The sequence below is a fragment of the Manis pentadactyla genome, chromosome 6 (assembly GCF_030020395.1).
Source record: "Manis pentadactyla isolate mManPen7 chromosome 6, mManPen7.hap1, whole genome shotgun sequence".
Lineage (NCBI taxonomy): Eukaryota > Metazoa > Chordata > Mammalia > Pholidota > Manidae > Manis > Manis pentadactyla.
This window is the reverse complement of record NC_080024.1, coordinates 141,943,887-141,969,841: the sequence shown is the minus strand read 5'-3', so window position 1 is coordinate 141,969,841 and position 25,955 is coordinate 141,943,887. Positions and strand designations below refer to the sequence as shown.

The window sequence follows — 25,955 nt, the reverse complement described above, 5'->3', positions numbered from 1 at the left end:
TTCATATGTTGGGTGTTTTGTTCTGTGCTCTTTTTAGGAGTGCTCCCATCTAGAGCAGTCCCTGTAAGATGCCCTGTAGAGGTGGTTTGTGGGAGGCAAATTCCCTCAGCTTTTGCTCGTCTGGGAATTGTTTAATCCCGCCATCATATTTAAATGATAATAGTGCTGGATACAGTATCCTTGGTTCAAGGCCCTTCTGTTTCATTGCATTAAATATATCATGCCATTCTCTTCTGGCCTGTAAGGTTTCTGTCGAGAAGTCTGATGATAGCCTGATGGGTTTTCCTTTATAGGTGACCTTTTTCTCTCTAGCTGCCTTTAAAACGCTTTCCTTGTCCTTGATCTTTGCCATTTTAATTATTATGTGTTTTGGTGTTGTCCTCCCTGGGTCCTTTCTGTTGGGAGTTCTGTGTATTTCCGTCATCTGTTCGATTATTTCCTCCCCCAGTTTGGGGAAGTTTTCAGCAATTATTTCTTCAAAGACACTTTCTATCCCTTTTTCTCTCTCTTCTTCTTCTAGTACCCCTATAATATGGATACTGTTCCTTTTGGATTGGTCACACAGTTCTCTTAATATTGTTTCATTCCTGGAGATCCTTTTGTCTCTCTCTATGTCAGCTTCTCTGCGTTCCTGTTCTCTGGTTTCAATTCCATCAATGGCCTCTTGCATCCTATCCATTCTGCTTATAAACCCTTCCAGAGTTTGTTTCATTTCTGTAATCTCCTTCCTGGCATCTGTGATCTCCCTCCGGACTTCATCCCATTTCTCTTGCGTATTTCTCTGCATCTCTGTCAGCATGTTTACGATTTTTATTTTGAATTCTTTTTCAGGAAGGCTGGTTAGGTCTGTCTCCTTCTCTGGTGTTTTCTCTGTGATCTTGGTTTGCCTGTAATTTTGCCTTTTCACGGTGATAGAAATAGTTTGCAGAGCTGGGACAAGTGATGGCTGGAAGAACTTCCCTTCTTGCTGGTTTGTGGCCCTCCTCTCCTGGGAGAACAGCGACCTCTAGTGGCTTGTGCTGGGCAGCTGCGCGCAGACAGGGTTTCTGCTTCCTGCCCGGCTACTATGGAGTTTATTTCCGCTGTTGCTGTGGGCGTGGCCTGGCTCAGGCAGCTACTCCAAAATGGTGGAGTCCCGTTGGAGGGGGAGCCGCCGTGAGGCTATTTATCTCCGTGAGGGGCCTCTGTGCTCCCTGCAGCCCAGGGGATTAGGGTGCCCAGAGATCCCCAGATTCCCTACCTCTGGACTAAGTGTCCCACCCTGTCCCTTTAAGACTTCCAAAAAGCACTCGCCAAAACAAAACAAAACAAAAACCCAAAAAAAAATTAAATAAATAATTAAAAAAAAAAAAAGAAAGAAGAACAGGGGGATTACTCCCTGATAGGATAAGACTAACTGTAAATCAACGATTAATGCATGCTTTAAATGTCCTTAATTTTGATCATTTAAAGGGTGTCAGATGATCAGCTATGGAAGTACATTTTTCTGATAATATTCCTTTCTCAAAAAAAAAAAAAAGCAGTTCCTGTGTGGTGATCTCCAATAAGTTCTTCACGATGATATAAAGGGCATATCAAAGGGTGGGTAAAGGGTTTGTTTGTGTTTATATAGAGGATCAAAGCCTAATTTGGCTACCCAGAAAACGAATTAAGATACGATATGAAGAAGAACTTCCAACATCAACATCCTCTGGAAGAGTCATTCCAGAAGATGATCTTCAAAAAACTTCAACAAAGATCCTGGCGCTGTTGCAGTTGTAGCTGCATTCATCCCACTGGTTCCTGGACTTGCCATTGGAATGAAGAAGGAGATATCTAAGCTGGCCTGTGCATACAGTGAAACAACAAATTTGACTGGGTCTATACTGTTGGAACTCAACCAAGAATTAGGAGAAGTGCAAGTTGCAGCGCTCCAAAATCTTGCAACTACAGACTATCTATGTTAAAAGAACATATGGGATGTGAACAGTTCCCAGGAATGTGTTGTTTTAATTTGTCTGATTTTTCTCAAACTATTCAAATTCAGTTAGACAATATCCACCATATCATTGATAAGTTTTCACAAATGCCTAAGGTGCCTAACTGGTTTTCTTGGTTTCACTGGAGAGGGCTGGTAATTGTAGGTCTGCTTTGGTTATGTAGCAATATTCCTATTATGTTAATGTGTGTGTACAATTTAATTAGTAGTTTAAAACCTATACATGCTTATGTTACTCTACAAGATACGTCAAAGAAATAATCAATCTTCCCATGTTTTCTTCCGTCTGCTACTTCTATAGCTTTTCTTCTTCCTTCCTAATTATAACCCTTAAGTAGAATTCGTGCCTCATATCAAAATTACCAAGTATCATAATTCCTCCAAGTACTAAAGATACTCAAGACAAATGCTGGGCATAGAAGCCACAGGGCATAAATCTGCAAAGAAGTAAAAAGCTAACCTTTTCAAACAATATGGCTTCTCTCTCACTTGCCAACTTTATATTTCCCTGTATGGCCCCGGAAGATGACTGGTTAGCCAGAGATGGGTAAGATTCCTCAAGGGAGGAACAACCTAAGACAGGCACAGTCGCAGGGGGGCCATCAGGTGAGAAATAGGGGATCAACAGAGGTGAGGCTTAGAACCTCACCCCCGCTGTTTTGAGAGAAATCTTCTGCATCCGTGGATGTTTTGTTGCCCTTGTCTAGCTTGGATTAATACTTAGTCTATAGGCACACACCTGATCATCTACATTTGCCCTCTTACGGCACTAAACTATGTTTTCTACCTTTATCTTGCATCTACCTACCACTTCAGCATTTTATTAAACATAATAATAATAATAGTAATAATAAGGGAGAAATGTGGGATTCACATATAAATCAAGTATAAAAATCAAATGAATATTCATATTTGACCTGATTGTTTATAGTTCATAATGCGTGATCAAAACCAAAAGTTTCTGTGATGACTGCCCTTGTACTGTTCACCATGTAAGAACTTATTCACTATGTAAGAATTGGTTCACCATGTAAGAACTTGTTCGTTGTGCTTCAGAAGATTGGAGACTGTTGAGAATTAGGCTTGGGGTTGATTAATGATTGTGCATTGACTCCCCTATACAGAATTTTATTGTTGTTAACAACCATTTGATCAATAAATATGAGAGATGCCTTCTCAAAAAAAAATTATTTGTGGAAAAGGGCAGCATTCAGTTATTTCTTTAACACTTTGCTAACACTATGCAATTTTATTTACAAAACCTATGTTACTGACTTAGCATTGAATAAGTCCTGGATAAGAGGAGTCTCTACTTATCCATTGGAATAACTGTTTTTCACATTAAGACTTCTGCAAGTCCCAGAGTACTGCTAATTTGAAAACTTTTGTAACATGAGCCATTATTCACATTAACAGGGAAAGCAGCTCTCAGTTTTTGATAAGGAAGCCTCCCCTACTCTTTCTTGCTCCTCTGTGCTTTGCAGATGTCCTACCTTCTGCTGGAGCAATGCTCCCTGTCCTTCCCCTTCCTTGCCTAACTCCTAAGTGTTATGCATGGCTCAGTTCGGATGTCATCTCCTTTAGAGAGCCCTTCCAGATCATTCTCCCTAGACTCCTGAACAACTCCGGGCTAATGTTCCTTCCATGTTCTCCCAAAACACTCTAGGCTGCCCTGCTGGAGAGGATGATCACAGTATTTCAGCTATGGGTTTAGGTGTCTTTCATAGCAGATGATAAATTCTTTGAAGTAGGAACAGTTCATATTTAGTTTTTGATCTCTTGCATATAATATGGTGTCTGGCACAGAGAAGAGCCATCATCAAAGTTTTTAGTTTATTTTTTAATAAATGAATGAGTGATAACTCATGAATAAATGAATAAACAGACTTTTGTCTAAGATTAAAAAATATACAGAAGGCAAAAATAGACCAACTGTGAGGTTTCATTTTCAGGAGAATAACTGCAGGTGAAGAGTCATTCTGTTATCCACAGGAATATTAGGGCAGGTGTGAAGAAACGGATGCCCATAAATGGTGGGAAAATAGGTTCAGAGCATTCTGGCAATCAAATGCACAAATCTTTTGACTTAGCACTGTACATCCAGGAATTTACCCTAAAAAAATCTGATAGGCATAAAAAGTTATATAAATAAAGTTATTCAATGTAGTACTGCTTATAATGGTGGGAAATTGGGGGGTAGGTGCTTAAATGTTAACCAACAGAGGACTGGTTAATGAATTCTCTTACATCTGTGTATTGGAATATTATGTAGTTATTCAAACAGATTAAAATAGCCCTTCAAACATAATATGGCTAATACCTAAGTCCTGAGCTTCATCTCTATTCCTAGCGTGCTCTTCTCCCAGCTGTTAATGGCAATCCATTTGGCTGTTCATGACTCAGACCTATGGATCTTCCTTGAATTCTTCTCTTTCTCTCACCACTTCTTCCCCCTTAGCTCCCCTACCATGCACACTGCATTTAAACAATCACCAAGATCTGATGGCTCTACTTCCAAAATACATCCTTTATCCGTCCACTTCTCTCCATCTTTACTGTAACAATCCTGGTCCAGCTCAGCATTCAGAAATTTTTAAAAATAAAAATGGATCAAAACATTTCCTGTTTTTAGGATAGAAAGACATGTATTCAAAGATGTTTACTGCAGCCTTATTTGTAGTAACACAAAGCTGGACTTCACTTGAATATTTCACCAGCAGAAAAAGTTTTATGGAATATTTTTTATTGTAAAAAGAACCTATTTGATCAATTGTTTTTGATCTTGAAGTCTAGCTATGATATGCTAGTAAGATTTTTTCTTGAAGTTGAAGGGTAGTGTGTTTATTATGATGTCAAATTTGTGAAAGAACAAAAGCCTTCCAAAACAAAACAAACAAAAAATAATTTAAAAAAAACAGATCACATAATTTGCCTGCTTAAAATTCTCTACTGGCATCCCATCTCCCTAGAATAAAATCTGAGAGCCCAACACTGGCCTGCATGCTCAGATCACTGCCTTCCTGTCTAACTCCATTTGCTCACAAAATGAATGCCCTTCCCACTTGCCTGTTTCCTGCTCCCAAAATTTTCCCACCTTAGTCTCTGTGCTAACTGCTCCTTGAACTCACAGTGTTCTTCTTCTAGATGGTTGCATAGTCTCCGGTTAAAAGCCACCCCCTAAATGTGCTCACCCTGAGCCCCTGATCTAAAGAAGGCACCCAGTCACCCCCTTATATTATCGCACCACCACCTGATATTCCCTTGTCTAGTTTCTTGTTTGTCTCCTCTCACCATAATAGGAGCTCCTTGAGGACAGGATCCAGGCCTACTTTATGTACAGGTAATAGTAGGCACTCACTACATACTTGCTATTATTGAATGAAGTACAAGGTCTCACAGGGAGAGATAATAAGCAAAAATAACAACAGACTGCAGAAAACATATTATATGGGAAGGAGGGAGAGAATAATATTATTTGTATACCACAGAAATGAGACTCAAAGTATGTACAAGAAACAGCTAAGTAGGAATTAACTCTAAGGGACAGGTTACAGTGGACTATAACTTTCCACTTTAAATATTTTATATTGCTTGAGGCTTTTTTTAATGCTCATTTTAATGAGCATGTATTATATTTATAATCTGAACAAGCAATCAATATATTTCATTTTGGGAAAAAGTATAATGCCAGAGAAAAAGGCAGGCTGACGTACTCCTTCTCCAGGGGCTACACATTTTCCTCTTTCCTTGTTCTCACATAAATTCTAATTATATCCAGACTTCTTATGGAGAGGGTGGAAATTACACAGATTACTCAATTTTAACTGACCAGGTATCAGTAGATCACTATTATCTAAGAAAACAAAATATTTTTCTTGGAAAAAAAAAATTGTTACAGGAAGCTTCATGTTAGCAAAAAGAGGAAATTGAATTGGGCACTGGCTATAGCCTGCAAGATCAAGAGATGGAGCAGAATGGAAAAAAATTAGACTGATTCCAAATCTAAAAAAAACAGGTAACAACAAATCTTATAATTATAATTTTCTTTTGAGTTAAAGAAGCAGCCACCTATGCAGCATAAAAAGGCTTGTGATTTACGTAAACTAGACTGGGTTTCAATAGAGATAAATAACAATATGTGATATGCACATGATAGAGAAGGGTGGCATCCACAATGTTCCCTGTTTAAAGAAAGAAAAACTATGAAGAAAATTATACTACCTAAAAAATGAGACACTGAAAATTAACAATACTAATAAAAAGGCTGAATTACTGACCTAAACTTTTTATCTTTAAAAAGGATGCTGAAGAAAACAGATGCTGACAATTATACAGTAATAAAGTCCTTGAAAAAAACCCTGTGGTGATTAATTAAAGTAAGATTTTGAATATATGCAAACAGATGGGAATACTATATTTAAAAATCAGTCTAAAATTACTTTACTCAGAAAGATTCTAGCACAGCAGTAAATTAAAAGTAATATTTGTAATAATTTCAAAAAGTCACTTAAAAATATCAGTAGGACAACAGATTAGTGCTATGCAAAAATCATGATAGATGAAAGAACAATTATTAAATGTGGATGGATTACAAATTAGTAGTCTTGAAATTTGCTAATTACTTGGTTTGATATTCTATTCATTCCACTTTTAAGATTAATTAAATAGTCTTGGAAAAAAAAGAGCAATAAAACAAGTCAGAGGAAAAAAATTACGACAGATCGCACTGGAATGAAGTTGTATACACAGCAGCAGGAGGAAAAGAATGGCTGATTTTGCCTTATTAAACAATTATGAAATAATAATTATGATGGCTAACATTTTTAAGCACTTACCATTAGGTTGACTACTCTCTCCCTCTCTCTCTCTCTATATATATTTATTTATTCTTTTAATCTGTACCACACAATGTTATCAGGGTTATGGCATCCATTTCATAGATGAATAAACTGAAGCACGGCAAATTTAAGCACCTTGTTCTAAGCCACAAAGTAATAAGGGCTGAGCAAAGATTCAAACCCAAGGCAGAATCTGTTCCACTACTACCTTTTCTAGTAAGTAAGAGGAAACAACTTGCTAATTGAATTGAATATTAAGTATGGGATACTACAAATAGCATCAAAGAAATGCTAGATACTGAGTCAGAAATATAGATACAAGTAAAGAATTTGAGAGGGTAGTATAACTTACAAAGGTATGTAAGGAATTTAAAGGAAGGTCAAAAATAAATTCAGTAGAAACATTAATGAAAGCAGAGTCAATGTTCATTATTTTAATGTGGATTATCCTCAGCATTTTTGTTCACCAGGGGTGCTAAACCTATGAGTATATATTAACTGTGTATATTCAGTGAGGTCACACAGTTCAATATAATCTAAAGACAAATATAATTGGAAAGGGGCATTTCTTGTAATCTTCACTGTGTTTACAACACAACAAATCATCCAACAGAAATTTCTGAATGCCCTCCACGTAACCTGGGAGAGGACCATGACAGGGGAAAATGGAGGATGGTGTTACTGAGTAAAATGCAGCTCGAAGGAGGAGGGGATTATGCATGATGATCAAAGTCAGAAGCTCAAAAGGCCCTGAAGAACAGCCAAGGGCCTAATTAGATTGTTAGTCGAGGAAAAGGCAGATTCCAGGTATACTACTAGGGAAAGTTAACTGAACTGAGTGACTGGATAAGGGTAGGTAAAGCGGAAGCAGGATGAACTATGGTGTCATTACATAATTGCACCATTAACAGAAAAAGGTAGGTTAGGAAAAGATGCTGGTGGAAAGTAGGCTTGGAGAGATTTTCCAATACATTGAATTTGAGACAATGACAAGATATCTAGATGGAAATGTCTGGCAGATAGTAAAGAGCCATAGGGCTAAAGTTTAGGCGGGCCTGGCCATAGAGACCTGAGTATTCTCACTTGCTCAGAGGGAATAGTCGAGCTCAGTTATAATGTATGGATTCATAGCCAAAGTGAGGAGAAAGAACAGACGAGCAAAGAAACCTGTACTCTGCGTTGTGGAGTAATAAGAATTAACACTATGGCACCCCAAGAAATGAAGAAATCTAGTTCAGGATACAGTAAAATGAAAATCAAGACAGGTCACAGTGCTATGGAAGTCAAGGGAAAATACAACTTGAGAGAGAGAAGTCAGTTCTGTTGAACCATGCCTAGGTGCGGCAAGAGAAGCCCGGTGATGTCTGAGTGTGTGGTTTCAGTCACTCTGTCAAGGTGGAAGTTAGAGGGTGTGGGGCAGAGGGGTGCTACAGATCACTCTCTCATTCACTACACATAACAGGAAGGGAAAGAAGTAGAATGGTAGCTACAGAAAGGATTATAAAATGTAGTTTTTAGAGGTGCCAGTAAAGATGTTTACCACGAAGCTCATGAGATATATATGTATATACATAATTATACACACATACATATGCACAGTCCTCTAATTTTGTTTTCTTAAGTAAAAGTCCCCAAAACTATATATGCTCTGAGCCCTATGGAACCTTAATGAATGGAGCAGAAATAGATGCTCCTCACAAGTTAATTTAAGTCTTGTTCTCAAAATTACTTCGCTGTTGAGGACAAATGGGAATGAGGGTAGAGAAGTTTGAGAGGAAAACAATGAGGCAATCTTCCTCACATTCCAAAAGCACTTTAAGGTAATTGGTACTTTTCTGATTTTCCTCATTAGTTTAGTTAGATGCTCAGCAGATGCCCGTATATAACATGACTGTATCAGTCAGTGAAGGCTTGCTGGCTGAAGAATGAAGGTAAGCCAGGCTCAACACCAATGCGACAGATCAAGGCTCACAGACTGGTGACAATGGATTGACAGAGTTCAGGGCTACTTTCACTTCAATACCACTGAATTAGCAAAGGAGCAGGGCCAAGGATATTCAGGAGGTCAGGGCACAGTAAGTGGACGAAGTACCCTGTGGCATCCCCCTTTCCTCATGGAGGTGCCATGTGAAGTTCAAGGCATTTATCCCCACGTAGAGCAAGGAATCTGAGGCTAGAAGAGTCCACCCCACAGGCTTACCACTTTTATTAGTGTCAGGCTGTGTGATGGGGCACATGTCAGCACCGCAGAATGTATCCTCTGCTAAGGGATTATAGCTAGACCTCAGCTGCCACAGTTATCTACATGTAATCAGTCTTCTCTTCTATTTTTCCTCCATTATCTAGCAGAAATATGGTCAGGGTTCACTACAGAAATATAGGCATATCTTCTATAAGTAAGAGGTTCTCTATGCTGTTTCTGAAGAGATATCCTATTCTATGTACCAAGTCCAAGAAAATATGGGTCTTCAACAAAGTCCTTCAAGTAACTTACAATTTTTAGTGACATTCCTTGAATAATTTAAGATACAGATAAGACTTCAGCCATACTTTGTCTCATACCTCACTGCCTTTTTTGGTCACACTAGGTCAAAAAGTAAGAAAATAAAAGTTTAGATTTATCTAGTAAATCAGATACCTCCAAGTGACACGGCACAAACTTCATGAGGGAAATGAGCTAACATGAGCCTAAGAGACTCTTGCACAGACTAGCAGTAATTTATTAAAAAGAATGTGTTCAAAAGGACTGGAGAATCAGTGAGATAGAACATCAAGTCAGCCAAACCAAAGACAAATATTGCTAGAAGGAGAACTTTCATTGCTGATTTAACCAAACACATACCTGTAGCTCTAAGGATTCATGGAACTTAATTAATTTGCTTATCAAGCACACTGCCTACCAACAAAACTTAAGCACTTCATAAGGCGTTACATTTTTTTTTACTTAAATTGTTAATATTTTTAAAATTTTGGTATCATTATTATAAAATCACATGGGCAACACCGTGGTTACTAGATTCCCCCCATTATCAAGTCCCCCCCCACATACCCCGTTACAGTCACTGTCCATCAGCATAGTAAGATGCTATAGAGTCACTACTTGTCTTCTCTGGGCTATACTGCCTTCCCCGTGCCCCCCTCTACATTATGTGTGCGAATCAGTGTTATTTTTTTTTAATTAAGCAAAATTTGAGTCAGGTATATTCCTCATTTGCTAGCAGTTGCCAAGTGAAAACAGAGTCAGCCACACAGCAGGATCTGAACTATTGAACTGCATCGAAGTTTCTGATTTCCATAATCAGTACAGATCCGGCCTAACACAACAGGCAAGAGCTGCCTTATAAAGGGAAATCTACACACGGCCTAAGGCAGTGCTGCTGAGCTTTTCCACCCAAGTGCTCCTACCCGACAAGTGTGAACTGGCTCTGAAAGTCTACACACCCTGATGTCTCAAGTTTTATCTTTAAAATTCTCTAAAATTAATGTAATTCAATTACAATGTAATGTATTTCTAAGTTTATTTTGATATAACTATACCCACTACTTGCTGAACACTAACTACTTGGCAGGCACTGTACTAATAACTTTATATATATTATCTTATTTACTTCTCACAATAACAGGCATTATTTTGTCACCATTTTACAGTGAGGAAACTTCAGTTCAAAGAAGTCAAAAAGCTTTCACAAGGTTATGAAATTCCTAAGTGGTAGAGATGGGATTCAAGCCACATGACTTTCTAATTATTCTTCTCCAATATATCACCCTATACTGTTTGAATCACTTGTCAGTGAAATTAGTTAACTCTTCTTCCACACTCATCTAAGTCAGGGGTCAGTAAACTTTTTCTGTAAAGGGACATATAGTAAATACTTAAGGCTTTGCAGACCATATATGGTCTTCGACAGCCACACGAACTCAATCCTTGCAGTGCGAGAGCAGCTGTAGACAATCCTAAAACAAATGAGTGTGGCTATGTTCCAGGAAAACTTTATTTACTAAAATAGGCAGGGGGCAGATTTGGGCAATAGTTTTGTGAACCCTTGATATAAGCATAATTCATGTTCCAGACACCACTTTATCCTGTGGCTTTGCATAATCTTCTATTCTAGTTGTGGAAGAACAGATAAACTGATTTAAATAAGAAAAAAAGAAAACAATATCCAAAGGGAAGGGAAGGGATTTAATTTTTCTATTGTGTCTTTTACCAACCAATCCAATAAACAGTGGCAGGGAACCTGCATGCTCCTCCCTCCACTTCCTCAGACGGTTCTCTGCTTCCATCGGGCCCATGGATATTCTCTCGGCTTCGGGTATCCTGGACAGGCCACAGCAGGTCTTCCCATCAGTTCTCACTCTCCCCATTTAGGTCGTTCTGCCTCATCTTTCTGCCTAATTGGAACTCTACCACTAAAGTCCAGTGAGTTTACTAATTATTCCTTCAGCATTTTTTATGTCATATCTCTGTCTTTGCTCGTGTTAGGAGAACTGTCCCACTCTCAGTGTTAACTGACTCCAGTAGTTAACTCAAAATATGCTTTACTGCATTCCTGGTTCAAAATCTCTAGTCCTTTGATTCACCTCTAAAACTTCATTGCTAAACATGCCAGCTATACCTGTGTATTCTGCTTCAACTGTGGACTCATTTATTTCAAATACAACCACACTAATACCATAAATGAATAAAGAGAATCCCGGAAGAGAGTACTGTCACCAGATATAACTGGTAACTGGAGAAAGCAGTTAAGATGGATTTTGGAGATTTAGCTTTGTTTTCATGTTCTGAATGATGAAAGGAAAGGATAACCTTCACTTTCACACGGAACTGGAAGGTAAAGCTTATTCAATCATGTAACAATGATAATTTGGAGTATCAAAATCAAGAAGCTGATTTTGGTAGAGGGCACCTCACATCTATGGATTCCCCATACATGTGTAATTAAACTTTGTTTTTTTCTCCTGTTTAAAAAAAAAAGAAGCTGAAGTAGAAAAAAACTCATGGGGACACTAAAGGTCTAAATGTACTAAAATGGTGTACAGAAAATGAAATAGAATATGAATGACATTACAAATTCCAGTTAAGAATGTCTGATTAATAAGTGTATCTCAAGTAATTTAATTCAAGAGAATAAGATACTCAGATTATTCCTGTTTTCTGCATGTTATCAAGATCTTCCCTGAGATACTTAGGAGGAAGAAAACTGTAAAGAAATGTGTATTTCAGGCCAGTATGCTACTTTCTCATTAATTCTCGACTGTTGTCCCTCCCTCACTCCTCTTTTGGTCACTTCACTGGGCTCACAGAGCCTCACTTTTCTCTCTGCTGGTGGCAACTGTGTGCTGTTCGACAGCAAGAGCCCTCTCTATGATTCCCGCACTTCAGTTTTAAGTAAATTTGAAAAGGTCCCCTTCTTTTTTTTTTTTTTGTCTTTACCTTGCAGAGGTTTGTGGTTTATTTCTCTCAAGTCTGCTAATAATAATACACTCCAGTTTTTAAAAACTGTCTTACTAAAAGAGACATTCAAAATGCTATCTGAAGAATCAGTCTTTCTTAGAAGAGAATATTATAAACAACATTTTACCTAATTTTTAAACAAGAACTCAGAGTGGTTTCATAGGTAACACCTATGAGGAGTTAATGCCTTAGAAGTCACACAAACAAAATCCGATAGTTACATGCATATGGGGAATGCTGCACACCCCATGCACTTTCAGGAAATGCACAATTTGCGTATCAGATTCTCTGAGAAGGCCTGCATTAAGAAGCGTGTTTGACATTTAGACGGTATCCCCTAAATCTGACTCCTGAAACTATTACCCCCAAACACCTGTTACCATTTCTTAGAAATATACCATGGAAAGCAGCCAGGGAAGCTTTTGGAGAATTAATTAATAGTTGATTAAATTTAAAAGAGTTAAAAATTGTAGCCAAATCCTTATGAATTTCTTCATATTCCTCCTGAAAATTCTTACTGCAGTTGAATATACCAGTCTAATATTGTTGAATGTAATTCCTAATATGGTTGAATATATCAGCAATGATAAATGCTACAATGAAACATAAGAAGTTATGACCTGGAACTACTTATCAATGAGCACTGCAGCCACCATGGGCATGGCTGAGCCCAGCCCTGGCTCTGGCATTGACCGACAGTGTGGCTCTAGGATAGAGATTTAAAGTCTTGGAGCTTTGATGCACTTATATCTAAAGTGGGGCTGGACTTGCCTTATCTATCCAACTGGCACAGTTTGAGAATCAAGTGATCAAGATCAAAATCAAAATCCAGAAGAACTTTTCATAAATAATAAAGCATTCTAAAAGTAAAAAAAGTAATATATAATTTTAAAAAAAGCATCAGTTTCCTTTTCAAAGGGCCACACTAAATGCTATTGTGATTTCTTCTTTTCTTAAACGCTGACTAGGACATTGCCTTATAATCGCTGAATATCTCATTTTGCTAAGAAAGTTAATTTTTGTTTAGCTGTTAATCATAATAATTCTCATCAAACATTTTTCAGAAAACACATGACAAAAGTCAGAAAATCAGAAAATTTGCTTAAAAGAAAAGATGTATTGTAAAGTAGTTTGTGGGCAGTACCACCCTACTCTGGGCTCCATTATGAACCCATCTGCAGCCACCTTCATTCCCAGTGAATAAAGACAGTAGGGCTCTATGTTCTTTGAGTCCTTCATTAAACTATTGATCCCTTCAGCATTATCCATAATGTTCCAGCAGCTCAGCACATCAACTGGAGAAGTGTTGGTCTCTCACTCCTTTCAATAACACCCACACTTTATGGAGAGGAAGTCCCAATGATTTATTTACCTGACATTTTCCAGTTCGGATGTCGTACAGGGCCACTGAACCATGGCGAGCTCCAACTGCTATTCTGTGATTCCGTTCGTAATAGCTGACCATGTAGAACCTGCATTGAACATTTTAACAACAAAAACAAAAAAAGCAGGTGAGATGACCTGCTAATGGAAGTAGACAGCAACACATTTCAAAGATTAAAGCCAGATCTGATGGACATTGTAAAATAAATAGTCTATCCTTAATATATTAGGATTTAAAAAAAGTTTCACTTCTATAATTATTAATATCAACTGAAAGAAAAATGATGGAGAATACCACTGAGACCTGTGAATAATTATTTTCAATAGCAAACAACTTTATAATTATAAATACTTTTGATTTTCAAAGAATAGGATCAAATACAAAAAAGATTAAATATGAAAACTCTGTTTTGCTACAGTGACTATTATGCAAATGCTTCTATTTGCACAGAAATGGAAAAGATGAAAAGGTTGACATATTTAACTTAATTATGTTCTCATGGTATAGTATTAAGGAATGAAACATACTTCCCAGCAGAATAATAATAAAAAAGCTACATAAATGTTATGCTTAAGTTCTTATTAACAGTTTAGAGTGAAATTTATCCACCAAAAAAAAAAGTTATCTGGCAAATTCTTTAGACTTTCTATATTTATCAGTTTACTTAAATGATAGCTGCCACTATAGATGATATAAATAAGCTTATTTGGCATTAGATGAAAATGGGATTTAGGGAGGATGAAGATTATAGATGTTGATTTCTTATTTTTCTTTTTTCTAGATTAACTTTCATGGCTGGGTTAATAATTTGAATTCCTGATCTATGCATTGTCATAATCATATCACAGTCATATAGCTAGAACCTGGGAAGGTAAGAATAAAAATTATAGTGGAGTAAATAAGGTATGGTTTTATATCACCAGAGAGTTTTGAATGAACCTTTCCATTACCTAGTCCTGTTGTCTGTGTGAGTTGCCCAGGTGAATAAGAGGCCTACCCTAAATATTTAGGAGGATATTGTGTCAATTCCACTACACATTCCTTCCTTTTTTTTCTCTTTGGTTCCACACTACCAACCTAACATTTTGGCTACTATCTTTTTAAATATGAGAAGGGCATAATGACAGAAAAATACTTCTCTAATGCTTTCTTGAGATTAAGTAAAAAGCTACCAGGGCGTGGGACTATGCTTCTGAAATTCTGGTAGGACAGGCTGATAGAGAGAGACAAGATTTGAATGTGAGCATTCTGAAAGCAGGGGCATTCTGAAAAAGGCATTTTGGCACTAGGAGATATTATGACATTGATATGTATCTCATAAATCTGGAAAACAAGCTACTAAGTTTTTTAACTTTTTGTTTGTTATTTATAACCAAGTAATGGATTCAACAGTACTTTGGTCCCATCACTAAGCCTGACTTGGTGACACAATTCCTTCCTCTTTAGCGGAAGGTGACTGTTTCATTTTTAGTCACATGGAAGACACTACTTCAGGATGTCCTGCTGGGTTTGTGTGCAGGTAGGGACTGTCCTCTTTGAATCCGTAAGAGAAAGGGGGCAATGAAGGCCCCTGGCACATATGAAGCTTCTGCACTATTGCGTGGTTTGTAAAATGTTTGCTTTTCAAAGCTTTTCCTGTCTAAAGCATCATATTATTCCTCCTTAGTAGAGAAGGTAAGAATCAGCACTCAAAATCTAATGTGCTTACTCTCAAAAATAAAAATGATTTAGAAGAGTTTAAAAACATTTACTATTTTGTTATTCAATAATGACAGTGGTCTAATTATATTAGGCATCATTATATTTACATCTGTATACCTATACTCACATAAGCACACACAATTTATATCCTATCAGAACAACATGGAATATAGTATCTAACAAATGTTTTAATGAATATTTATTTGTTGTGCAGGTTAATAGCCACAGGAAACAAAAACTTTCAGAGGTACTTTTAAAATCTATTATTAAACTTTGCACAGATACAAAAGCTACATTGCAAAATCCTGCAAAACATGATATAGTCACCCCTCAAAATAATTCTCTTCAGAACAAACCAGTGGTAAAATACATTTATGTCAACAAAATTTTACTTAACCTAGAATCTAAAAAGTTTTTGTCACACTGACCATTTTCTATGCTCTGGATATAAAACTCATCCTTCTATATCATCTACAAACACCATTATTTCTGAGAGAAAAATGATCAAATCTATTCTTGGTATCAAATCTTTAGTCTGTCTGAAAGGACCATATATTTATTACAAGTCTGCATTTTTCATTCTTTGCAATTTGCTACTAGACTAATATTCTAAACAATATCTTAGAGAATTCTGGACAGTGAAAGTCTTATGGAATGTTTTTATATTTGGATTTCTTGTTAAAGTTTTTATTCCCTTAGCAGCATCTCTTTCAACAGAAGGAATACATGGTATGTATGCAGTCACTTCACAAGTATCCACTCTGGGGACTGGCAGTAGTGAACCTCCCTCTACTAAGGGTTTCCAGGACTCACCATACCCCTAGACTACTCTTCTGGAACCAGTTCTGCAATGGGGATAGGGGTCGGGGGGATAACGGTGATGTTACTTTTCCCCACCCCCAAAAGTATCAATGGATTGATTATAGTTTTTAAGACTATTGTAGTCTTGACCTGGTCCCACATGAAAGTCTTGAATTCCTCCAAAATTGGGGGAGGAAGATTTCAGAGTAAGGGTTCGTGTGGGCTGAGCCTTCTGGAAACGGCAACTCAGTCTGCAGTTCACATGATAACATGCAACTGGGGCAGCATTTTTTGCGTAACAACCTGGTAAGAATCCTTTCATTATATTCAAATTACAACAATGGTTCCCCTGTACTCCACCCACCTCAAGGTATCTCTAAGTCAGGGAGAATCTTACCACTCAAGTATGTGTAAGAATTAAGTGGAATTGAGTAATGTTGCAAAATGTATTTCTTTCTGGGACTAGGGGGGTTATCATCCACAAATTTAGTCGCTGATCTCCACACTTCATTATTGCCCACATGCAGCCAGAGTGATCTTTTCAACCATAAATCAAACCACTTCTATCTTATGTTCACAACTGTCCTTTAAGACATGATCTGGCCCTACTATCTCTCAGGCTTCATTTTCTCTCCTCTTTACTCACTCTGCTCTAGTCACACTTTCTTGAACGTGCTGAGAGTGTTCCCACTTTGGAACCTGAACACTTGCTGCTCCCTCTGCTTGAGAATCTCTGTCTGACATCTCCACGGCTCATGCCCTCACTTCAATTAGGTTTCTGCTCCAAGGTTATCTTGACAAAGAAGCCCTTTATGGGCCATTCTATTTAATACAGCAGCCTTTCCTCCATGGCTTTTTAGTCCAATATCCTACTTTTTCTGTATTGTATTTAGCATCTCTGAGATATTATATATATTTTTATTTATTGCTTGTTTCCCTCCATCAAAGACTTTGTCTTTTGTTGAATGTATGAATATATAAATATGGTCAAAACAAGCAGGATACAGCAATAAAAAGTTTAGTGTACAAAAAAGTACAAATCACTATGCTTATCTTTTAGTGACTAGTATATGCTATGCTAAACATATTAATTTTAAAGACCAATGAATATTTAATGGGGGCTAAAATAATAATTGAGATGAACAAAGGAAACAAAAGCTGTTCAAAAGAGTTGGGCAGAAATCAAGAAATGGGGCTGCCCCATGACCCTTGTAAAAATGTATTCCCAACTGAGACAAACAATTGCAGATTTATAAGAATTTATCTGTAAAGGTCCCTGGAACCTGGGTACTTAGCATGAGACTAACAGTTGAATAATGGAAACGATTTAATTTTATCTTTGCAAGTAAAAAGATTACTTGAGTTGAAACTCAAGAAGGTAAATAGAGTCTAAATAACAATATATATAATAAAGTATATATATTTGGTATAAATGCCCTGAGAATAAAAATTATTCTCAGATCTCAATGTAATAAAGGCCATATATGACAAACCCACAGCTAACATCATACTCAATGGTGGAAAGCTGAAAACTTTTCCTCTAAGGTCAAAAACAAGAAGAAGATTCCCACTCTCACCACTTTTATTCAACATAGTACTCAAAGTCCATGCTATAGCAATTAGGCAAGAAAAAGAAATAAAAGGTAACCAAATGGATAAGGAAGAAGTAAAATTGTCACTATGTGCAGATGATATAATACTTGGTATAGAAAACCCTGAAGACTCCACCAAAAAAAGACTAGAATTAACAAATGAATTCAGTAAAGCCAGAGAATACAAAATTAATACACAGAAATCTCTTGTGTTTCTGTATACAAACAATTAACTAGCAGAAAGAGAAATTAAGAAAACAATCCCATTTACAGTTGCATCAAAAAGCATAAAGTACCTAGAAATAATCCTAACCCAGGAGGTGAAAGACCTGTACTCTGAAAACTGTAAGACACTGATGAAAGAAACTGAAGACAACACAAAGAAGTAAAAAGATTTCCATGCAAATGATAGGAAGAATTAATACTGTTAAAATAGCCATACTATCCAAAGCAATCTACAGATTCAATGCAATCCCTATCAAAATACCAATGGCATTTTTCACATAAGTAGGGAAAATAATCCTAAAATCTGTATGGAACCACAAAAGACCCCAAAAACCAAAGCCATCCTGAGAAAGAAGATAAGCTGGAGGTATCACAATCCCTGGTTTAAAACTATAGTACAAAACTATAGTAATCAAAACAGTTTGGTACTGGCACAAAAAAAGACAACTAGATCAGTGGAACAGAGAGCCTACATAAGCCCATGCTTACATGGTCAGTTAATATATGACAAAGGAGGCAAGACTATACAATGGGGAAAAAATAGTTTCTACAATAAATGATGTTGGGAAAACAGCTACACACAAAAGAATGAAACTGGACCACTGTCTTACACCACACACAAAAAATAGGCTGGAAGTGTATTAAAGACCTAAATGTAAGACCTGAAACTGTAAAGTTATTTAAAGAATACATAGGCAGCAAACTCTTGAACACTGGCATTAGACATTTTTTTCTGGATATGTCTCCCCAAGCAAGGGAAACAAAAGCAAAAATAAACAAGTGGGACTTCATCAAACTAAAAAGTTTCTGCACAGGAAAGGAAACCATTAACATAACAAAAAGTTAACCTATTGAATAGATGAATATATTTGCAAATGATATACTTGATAAGGGGCTAATATCCAAATTATATAAAGAAATCATACAACTCGACACCAAAAAAACAAATAATCCATTTAAAAAATGGGCAGAAGACCTGAATAGACATTTTTCCAAGGACATACAGATGGCTGATAGTCACATGAGGAGATCCTCAATATAATTTATCATCAGGGAAATGCACATCAAAACAACAATGAGATATTACCTCACACCAGTCAGAATGGCAACTATGCAAAATACAAGAAATAACAGGTGTTGGCAAGGTTGTGGGGAAAAGGAACCCTCATACACTATTGGTCAGAATGTAAATTGGCACAGCCACTATGGAAAGCATGTGGAGGTTTCTTTAAAAACTAAATATAGAAATACCATATGACCCAGTAACTTCACTTCCAGGAATTTACCCGAAGAAAACAAAATCTGTGATTTGAAAAGATATATGCACCCCTATGTTTATTGCCACATTATTCACAATAGCTAAGATAGGGAGCAACCTAAGTGTCTATCAGTAAGTGAATAGATAAAGATGATGTGGTACATATATGTAATAGAATATTACTCAGCCATAAAAAGAATGAAATCTTGCCATTTGTGACAACATGGATGGACCTAGTGGGTATTAATGCTAAGTGAAATAAGTCAGACAGAGGAAGACAGATAGCATGATTTCACTTACATGTGGAATCAATAAAGCAAAACAGATGAACAAACAACAAAGAAATAAACTCATAAACACAGAGAATAGACTGGTGGTTGCCACAGGGGAGGTGGGGAATGGGTGATATAGGTGAAGGGGATAAAGAAGTACCAAGAAATTATTCTAAAAGTTTGCTAGATATTTATATCACTACACATAAATTTCAGTAAACATGGTATTATCACACAAAGCATAATTAAAAGAAATCATCACTTTTTAATCATCATTAAGTATTGGAATAGGTCATTTTATTTCTCCAAAGCCACATTTGTGACTTTAACTGTTTAGGAGTAACTCCCAATGGAGTGTCACTCACCTCACCATGGGGTGGCTTATGATGTGAAACACAAATTTTAATAACACAGTGTTTATTAAAATAGCCCTCAAATAAGAGAAAATTTGTGTGAGATTTAAAAGTCAATTTGAAAAAACATAGGAAAAGGAAACGTAACTCTCAGCAGAAATATGATTTGAGACAAAGAAAGAAACCCTTAAAAATCACTTTGTTAACTATGACTTAGTAATCTGCAATGATCTTAGAATGTTTTCACTGTACATCATATCCTTGAGCATTAAAATGCGACAAGAAACACTCTTCAATTAATCCAAAATTAATCTCCAGCTTAACAAGAAACTGCCTAAAATCTAAAAATACATGGAACAGAATGTATGGAATACAACTATTTACAATTTATAATTACTTACAATGCACTAACTACAACTACTTGTGGGTAACACTCACTGAGTAGTTTATCAGGTACTGTCCTAAGTCCTATGTTTTTCCAAATTGACTTTTAAATCTCACACAAGTTTTCTCTTATTTGAGGGCTATTTTAATAAAAATCAGATAGGTCACTAACTCAAAGGAGACAATAGAGAGCACCAGAGTTACTTAGGTGCTTGGCAAACTCTCAAACAAAGTGATCCGCTCCAGGATCTTGCACCAGAGTGGACTCAGTTCACATTTGTGTTTCACATCATAATACAAATACATATGTATATGTATTTTCATAAGTAACTGAAGAAGCAATTTTTACTGAGTTGCTTTTAGAAATTCTTGATGTTGCTTTAAAATGGTTGACACACTTTTAACTCTTCATTAAAAAGGTATTAAGGCAATACATACTTGTAAAAAAACTCAAATACCATCAATACATTATATAGTAAAAGCTAAGCCTTCCCTCTCCTAGACCCTCACCAAGGGTCTAATTTTTATTAGAAAAATGGTATCATATTACATATATTATTCTGCAACTGACTGTCTTCCCTCCATACTTCATGGAACACCCTCTCAAGTCAACAGACATGACCCCCTGTCATTCCTCACACCTGCATTGTACTCCTGTGTATGTACATTCCATTATTTATATTATTTATTCACTTTCTGACAGACATTTAAGTTATATTGTACAGGGATCTTTGTATACCTAGGTGAGTATTTTTGTAGGACAGATTTCCCCAAAACAAGATGCTGGATTACAACATACCCATATTTAAAATTTTGATAGGCAATGCCAAATTAACTTCAATTCCCACTAAAAGTAAAGGAATGGCCCCATTGATACTATCCAACTTTCTACCTCTTTTTTCCAACATGAAGAAAATATGGTATCACATTTTTGTTTTAATTTGCATGAAATAACTTTTGAGATGGACCCATTTGGTTACACTGCAGGATATGCATGCAGGTTTTTTTATTAACATAATAAAAAATTATTTGATATCTATTGGTTACACTGGATGAGGAGTGAGACTCCTCAATATCTGTGACGGGTTCCCAACAACCCATGGAAAAGATCTGAGCCCTAAACACAAACAAACCTGTTCTTTAGGAAAGAGTGGTAGACCTTCTGTAGTGGAGCAAAGTACAGGTCACTCTGACCATGAGAGGTGCCAGGGGCAACACTGACCCGACCCTCTTGCTGGCCAGTAACAAGATACCAAGGAGCTCTTCTGAGGGCCACCGTGTGAGGAGTCAGGATCTAAGATTCGGGAGTAGGTCCTCACAGCACCGGTCAGCAGCCTTCAGAAATGCCACATTTGCAATCAAGGGGGAACACTTTGTAAAGGGGGAGGCATTTTATAGAACACGTTCATACACCCTACCCAGAACTCCAGGTCTCCAGGCTGCTAATGTGTTTGAAAGATTCAGAGACATGAAAGTGGCTTTGGCAAAGGCATCAGCTCAAGGGAGCTATACTTGTTTTGGGAGGTAGGAGTAGTGGAGGGTGGAGAATTATTTTCAGGAGGTGATGCTTCCTTCCAGCGGAGGGTACCAGTTCAAAAGACAAAAAGGAAAAATTCCTCATTCTGGGATGGTGATGGACACTGGGGAATTCCATTTGAGAGTCACGATTTCCCATTCAGTGTCCTGCACCCCATAGAGAGTCAGTAGACATTTCCTGAATAACACTGCTGAGTATTTAATAGGTGAATGACTTTCCTTCTGAAAAAACTCCCTATAGGCACACTCTAGCAGAGGTGTTAAAAGGAGAACTGGAAACACTCCTAGGCTGTACAGGGAGCAGAAGGAACAGAATTTCTGCAAGGGAAGATACCACACCTGTTAAGGCTGTATTGTGTGACAGCTGAGAAGCAGGTCCCATCGCCTGCCTCTGCCACTTACCAATTGTGGGCAAGTTACTCAACTTGCCTATGCCTGTTTCCTCATGTGTACAATGGGAACAAAATAATGGTACCTACTATGACTGTTGTGAGGATTAACCAAGCTAATTACATGTAAAGTACTTAGAACAGTGCCTGGCACATAATAAGCACTTACTATGGTAAGTAAAGTAAGTACATGAAAACTTTAATGACTATCACAATCATCATCATCATCATCATCATTGTCATCATCATTTGCACCTCTGAATATATACTACAGAAAGAATACATAAGGCGTAATTAATTTACTATTTTCCTAGGGCATGATAATAAGTAGGGCAAATGAATGCCTAAAAATATTTTTAACTTGCTTATTCTTAAATAATTGTGATTTGCAAATGTGACCTGATAATAACTGCAAATTATTTTAGTTTCAACTTAAAGTTGCTAATACAAATAATAATGATTTTGGTTTGAAACTCCTCTATAACATTTCAAACAGTCTGAAAATTAAATATTCTTTCTATTATACAATGAAATGGAATATTCCTGGAAGCCTTAGAGGTTTTTTTTTTTTTTAATGATGAATTTTAATATTGAAAGACATTCGTCTGTTGGGAAGCTTTTATGAGCAGGGAAAGGACTAGGATGGTTATAGAGGGATTTCTACTCATGACAAGTAGAGGAAGAACACCTATAATTATTTATTATAAAAAGCATGTTATAATAAAAAGTATATTATAAAAAAATAAAATGACAAAATGTGTATTATAAATATATTTTATATTTTATAATAACTACTTTATAAAATAACTATTTTATAAAAACTATGTTATAAAATAACTAATTTAGGAATTTTACTGGAAGTTAGTATAGAACCTGTTTTATACCCCATATATCCCATTTGGAATAAGAACAAACCGAAGGTCTAAAGGAGTTTTGTAAAAGTGAGCTCACACGCTGTTCTAACGCAGACAGTGTTCATTTCCTTACTGGGGTTTAAGTGCCCATGTAGGGTGAACAGAGCTGAGTCAGATTTCACTTGAAAAGCAGAATCAATCAGTCTGTCTACATAATAACAGAGTTTAAGAAAAGGTAAACTATTTCTGAAAATACAGACTTTTAACTCTTCCATCTAGATACCTTTTTCCATTTAGTTTAAAATTTTAATTACTTACTTTACCTTGACTTTTTTGTATCTTATCTATGTTATAGCTTTAATGTCTTCCCAATTACTTTTTTAAAAATTTGAATTGGTCTTATACCCAATTTAAAAGGAATATACACTCATGGTGAAAAAGAAATACAGAGAATATAGAAAAACTAACAGTTCAGAAAGGAAGGTACTCTCTACCACTAACCCCTCCACTACCCCAGGCAATCACAAGAAATGCTCTGAGGTATGTCTCTCTAGATTTGTTTTCCCTCTTCATATATATATATATATACACAAACATGTACATGCATAAATATCAACCCTTATAGTTTTCTTCTTCGAAAATGATTTTATTTTACATATCTTCTGAAACTGCTAGTTTCTCTTTAAATTTCTCTTCCACTGACATCTTCTCATGTCAGTACAAATGGACTGACCTCAATCTTTTTAATGGCTGCATGGTATACCACAGTTCTAGTATCTTTTAATGTAAATAACTGTTGGTAAACAATAGGTTCACTTGAGGGACATGAATGAATCAACATTTTAATATAAAGTATATTTTCTATGTAAAATCATACTAAGAGGTTCCCAATAAAGGCCCACTGAGAGGTAATCAGTTAAATTCTGCAAAACCATATAGAACACTTTACATTTCACTGTCAATACTACCAAAATTCAGGTGATTCACCCATTTAAAGTAAGTTGGAGAAATTTATATCCTGAGTGTTTTAAAGTTAGCTTCCTTACTACTACTACTGTCTTTTAGTGTCTACTAAGCCCAAGTAGTTGAGCCATTAAATATATTGCTTAGATCTATGCACAGATTGAGAACTTCTTTATTCCTGGCAGTGAAATATGCAATTTTACATTATACACACTATAATTTTTACAAAATGATCATTGACTCATTAGTCAGAGATTCCCAGTCAAATTTAATATAGTATTAAATGACAGCCAATTTTGCATATGGAAATAGCTCAGATTTAAAAGTCAGAAGGATTTGTCTGCCTGATAAACATCTACTCTTCTTTTAAAATTCAACTGAAACATCACCAATTCTCGTTTTTCCTCTGTGCACAGCTGCCAGGTTCCTCCACTGAGTCTCTCCCATCATGGCATCTGGGACTCTTCAGGGTGTCCTGGACACCCTTTTGTCACAGTGCTGTGATATGTTTCTGATTTACCACTGTCACTACCAAGTCAGTTTAAGGCCTTTGAGGGCAGGGACAGTGCCTGACTGACGAGACATGGCTGAGGGGCCCACACCAGCCAGCACCATAAAGGGCCCAGAGCATGCACACAAGGAAGGTCTACTGTATAAAGGAATGAATTCTAAATTACTTTCAGGAAGTTTTAATCATGAAAAGCCGCACAACTGCTTTAACATTGTATTATTCAATCACTCTAATGCCATTTATTGATTCCTAGTTCTTCAGTGACTTTTTCTAATTTTGGAATTGTGTACTGAGATTTAACATTTATATGTTAAAAAATCAACTGAAATATCTTTTTTCATACTAATTTTCAATTCTAAAAATAAACACCATGTAGTGTTATTTGATATAATCCATAATGGAATGAATAATTAAAACTTCTCATCATTTAGTGATTGAGAGTGACATATTAATTCATCAAAAATAAATACTGAATGATTAAAAATCACTGAAGTTTTTATTGATTTCTTGACTTTCTATAAGTATGATGAGATTATACGCTTTTTAAAAAAAAATAAACAATATTTTTTAGAACAGTTTTAGGTTCATAGTAAAATCAAGCAGAAACTACAGAGAGTTCCCATGTATCCCTCCCTCCCCACACCAAGAAGCACAGACTCCTCCATTATCAACATCCCCACCAAAGGGTACATTTGTTATAATTGAAAAACCTATACTGACACATTGTAATTATCCTAAGTCCACAGTTTACATGAGGGGCTCACTCTTGGCACTGTACATTCTGGGGGTTTGCACAAATGTGTGGTAACATATATCCCCCATCACAGTATCATACAGAGTAGTTTCACTGCCTGAAAATCTCTGCTGTACCAACTCATCCCTTCTTCTCCACTAACCCTTGGTAACTAACCACTGATCTTTCACTGACTTCATAGTTTAGCCTTTTCTAGGATGTCGTATAGTTGGAATCAAACAATATACAGCCCTTACAGATAGGCTTCTTTCACTTAGTAATATGCACTTAAGGTTCCTCCATGTCTATTCATGGCTTGATAGCTCATTTCTTTTTAGTGCTGAATAATATTCCATTGTTTGGATATACCACCATGATATGCTTTCAAAAACATAACAATGACACTATGTTAAAACTATGCCTCTGAATTTCACCTAATTTTTTTTCCCACAAAACTTTAGCAGGTTAAAACAATAGAAAACCCTTGTTTTGTTTTTAAAAAAACATTTAACTTACTCTCCATATTAATTGACACTTTTATTCATTAAATAATATAGTGTAGGTTTAGGTTTGATAGTTAATTACTTTGAAGAATATTTAGGAAAGCATTAAAGCTGTAACATTCACATATTATAGCTATACTAGGAACTTTTAATATTTTCATAACTTGATTGTAAGATAGAATGATTGGCAATCATATGTTGATAAATTAATTCTGAGAAAAGTAG

General features: G+C 36.3%; 1 protein-coding gene across 4 annotated transcripts in view; it reads right to left on the bottom strand.

The window, feature by feature from the left end:
- Nucleotides 1–25,955, bottom strand: part of WDR7 (WD repeat domain 7) — a 374,749-nt gene that overhangs the window by 57,413 nt on the left and 291,381 nt on the right. For all 4 annotated transcript variants that reach the window (XM_057504212.1, XM_036918525.2, XM_036918526.2 and 1 more), the window contains one exon: nt 13,644–13,743. In XM_057504212.1, coding sequence (XP_057360195.1) covers nt 13,644–13,743 — 100 coding nt within the window. The remainder of the gene's footprint in view (nt 1–13,643; nt 13,744–25,955) is intronic.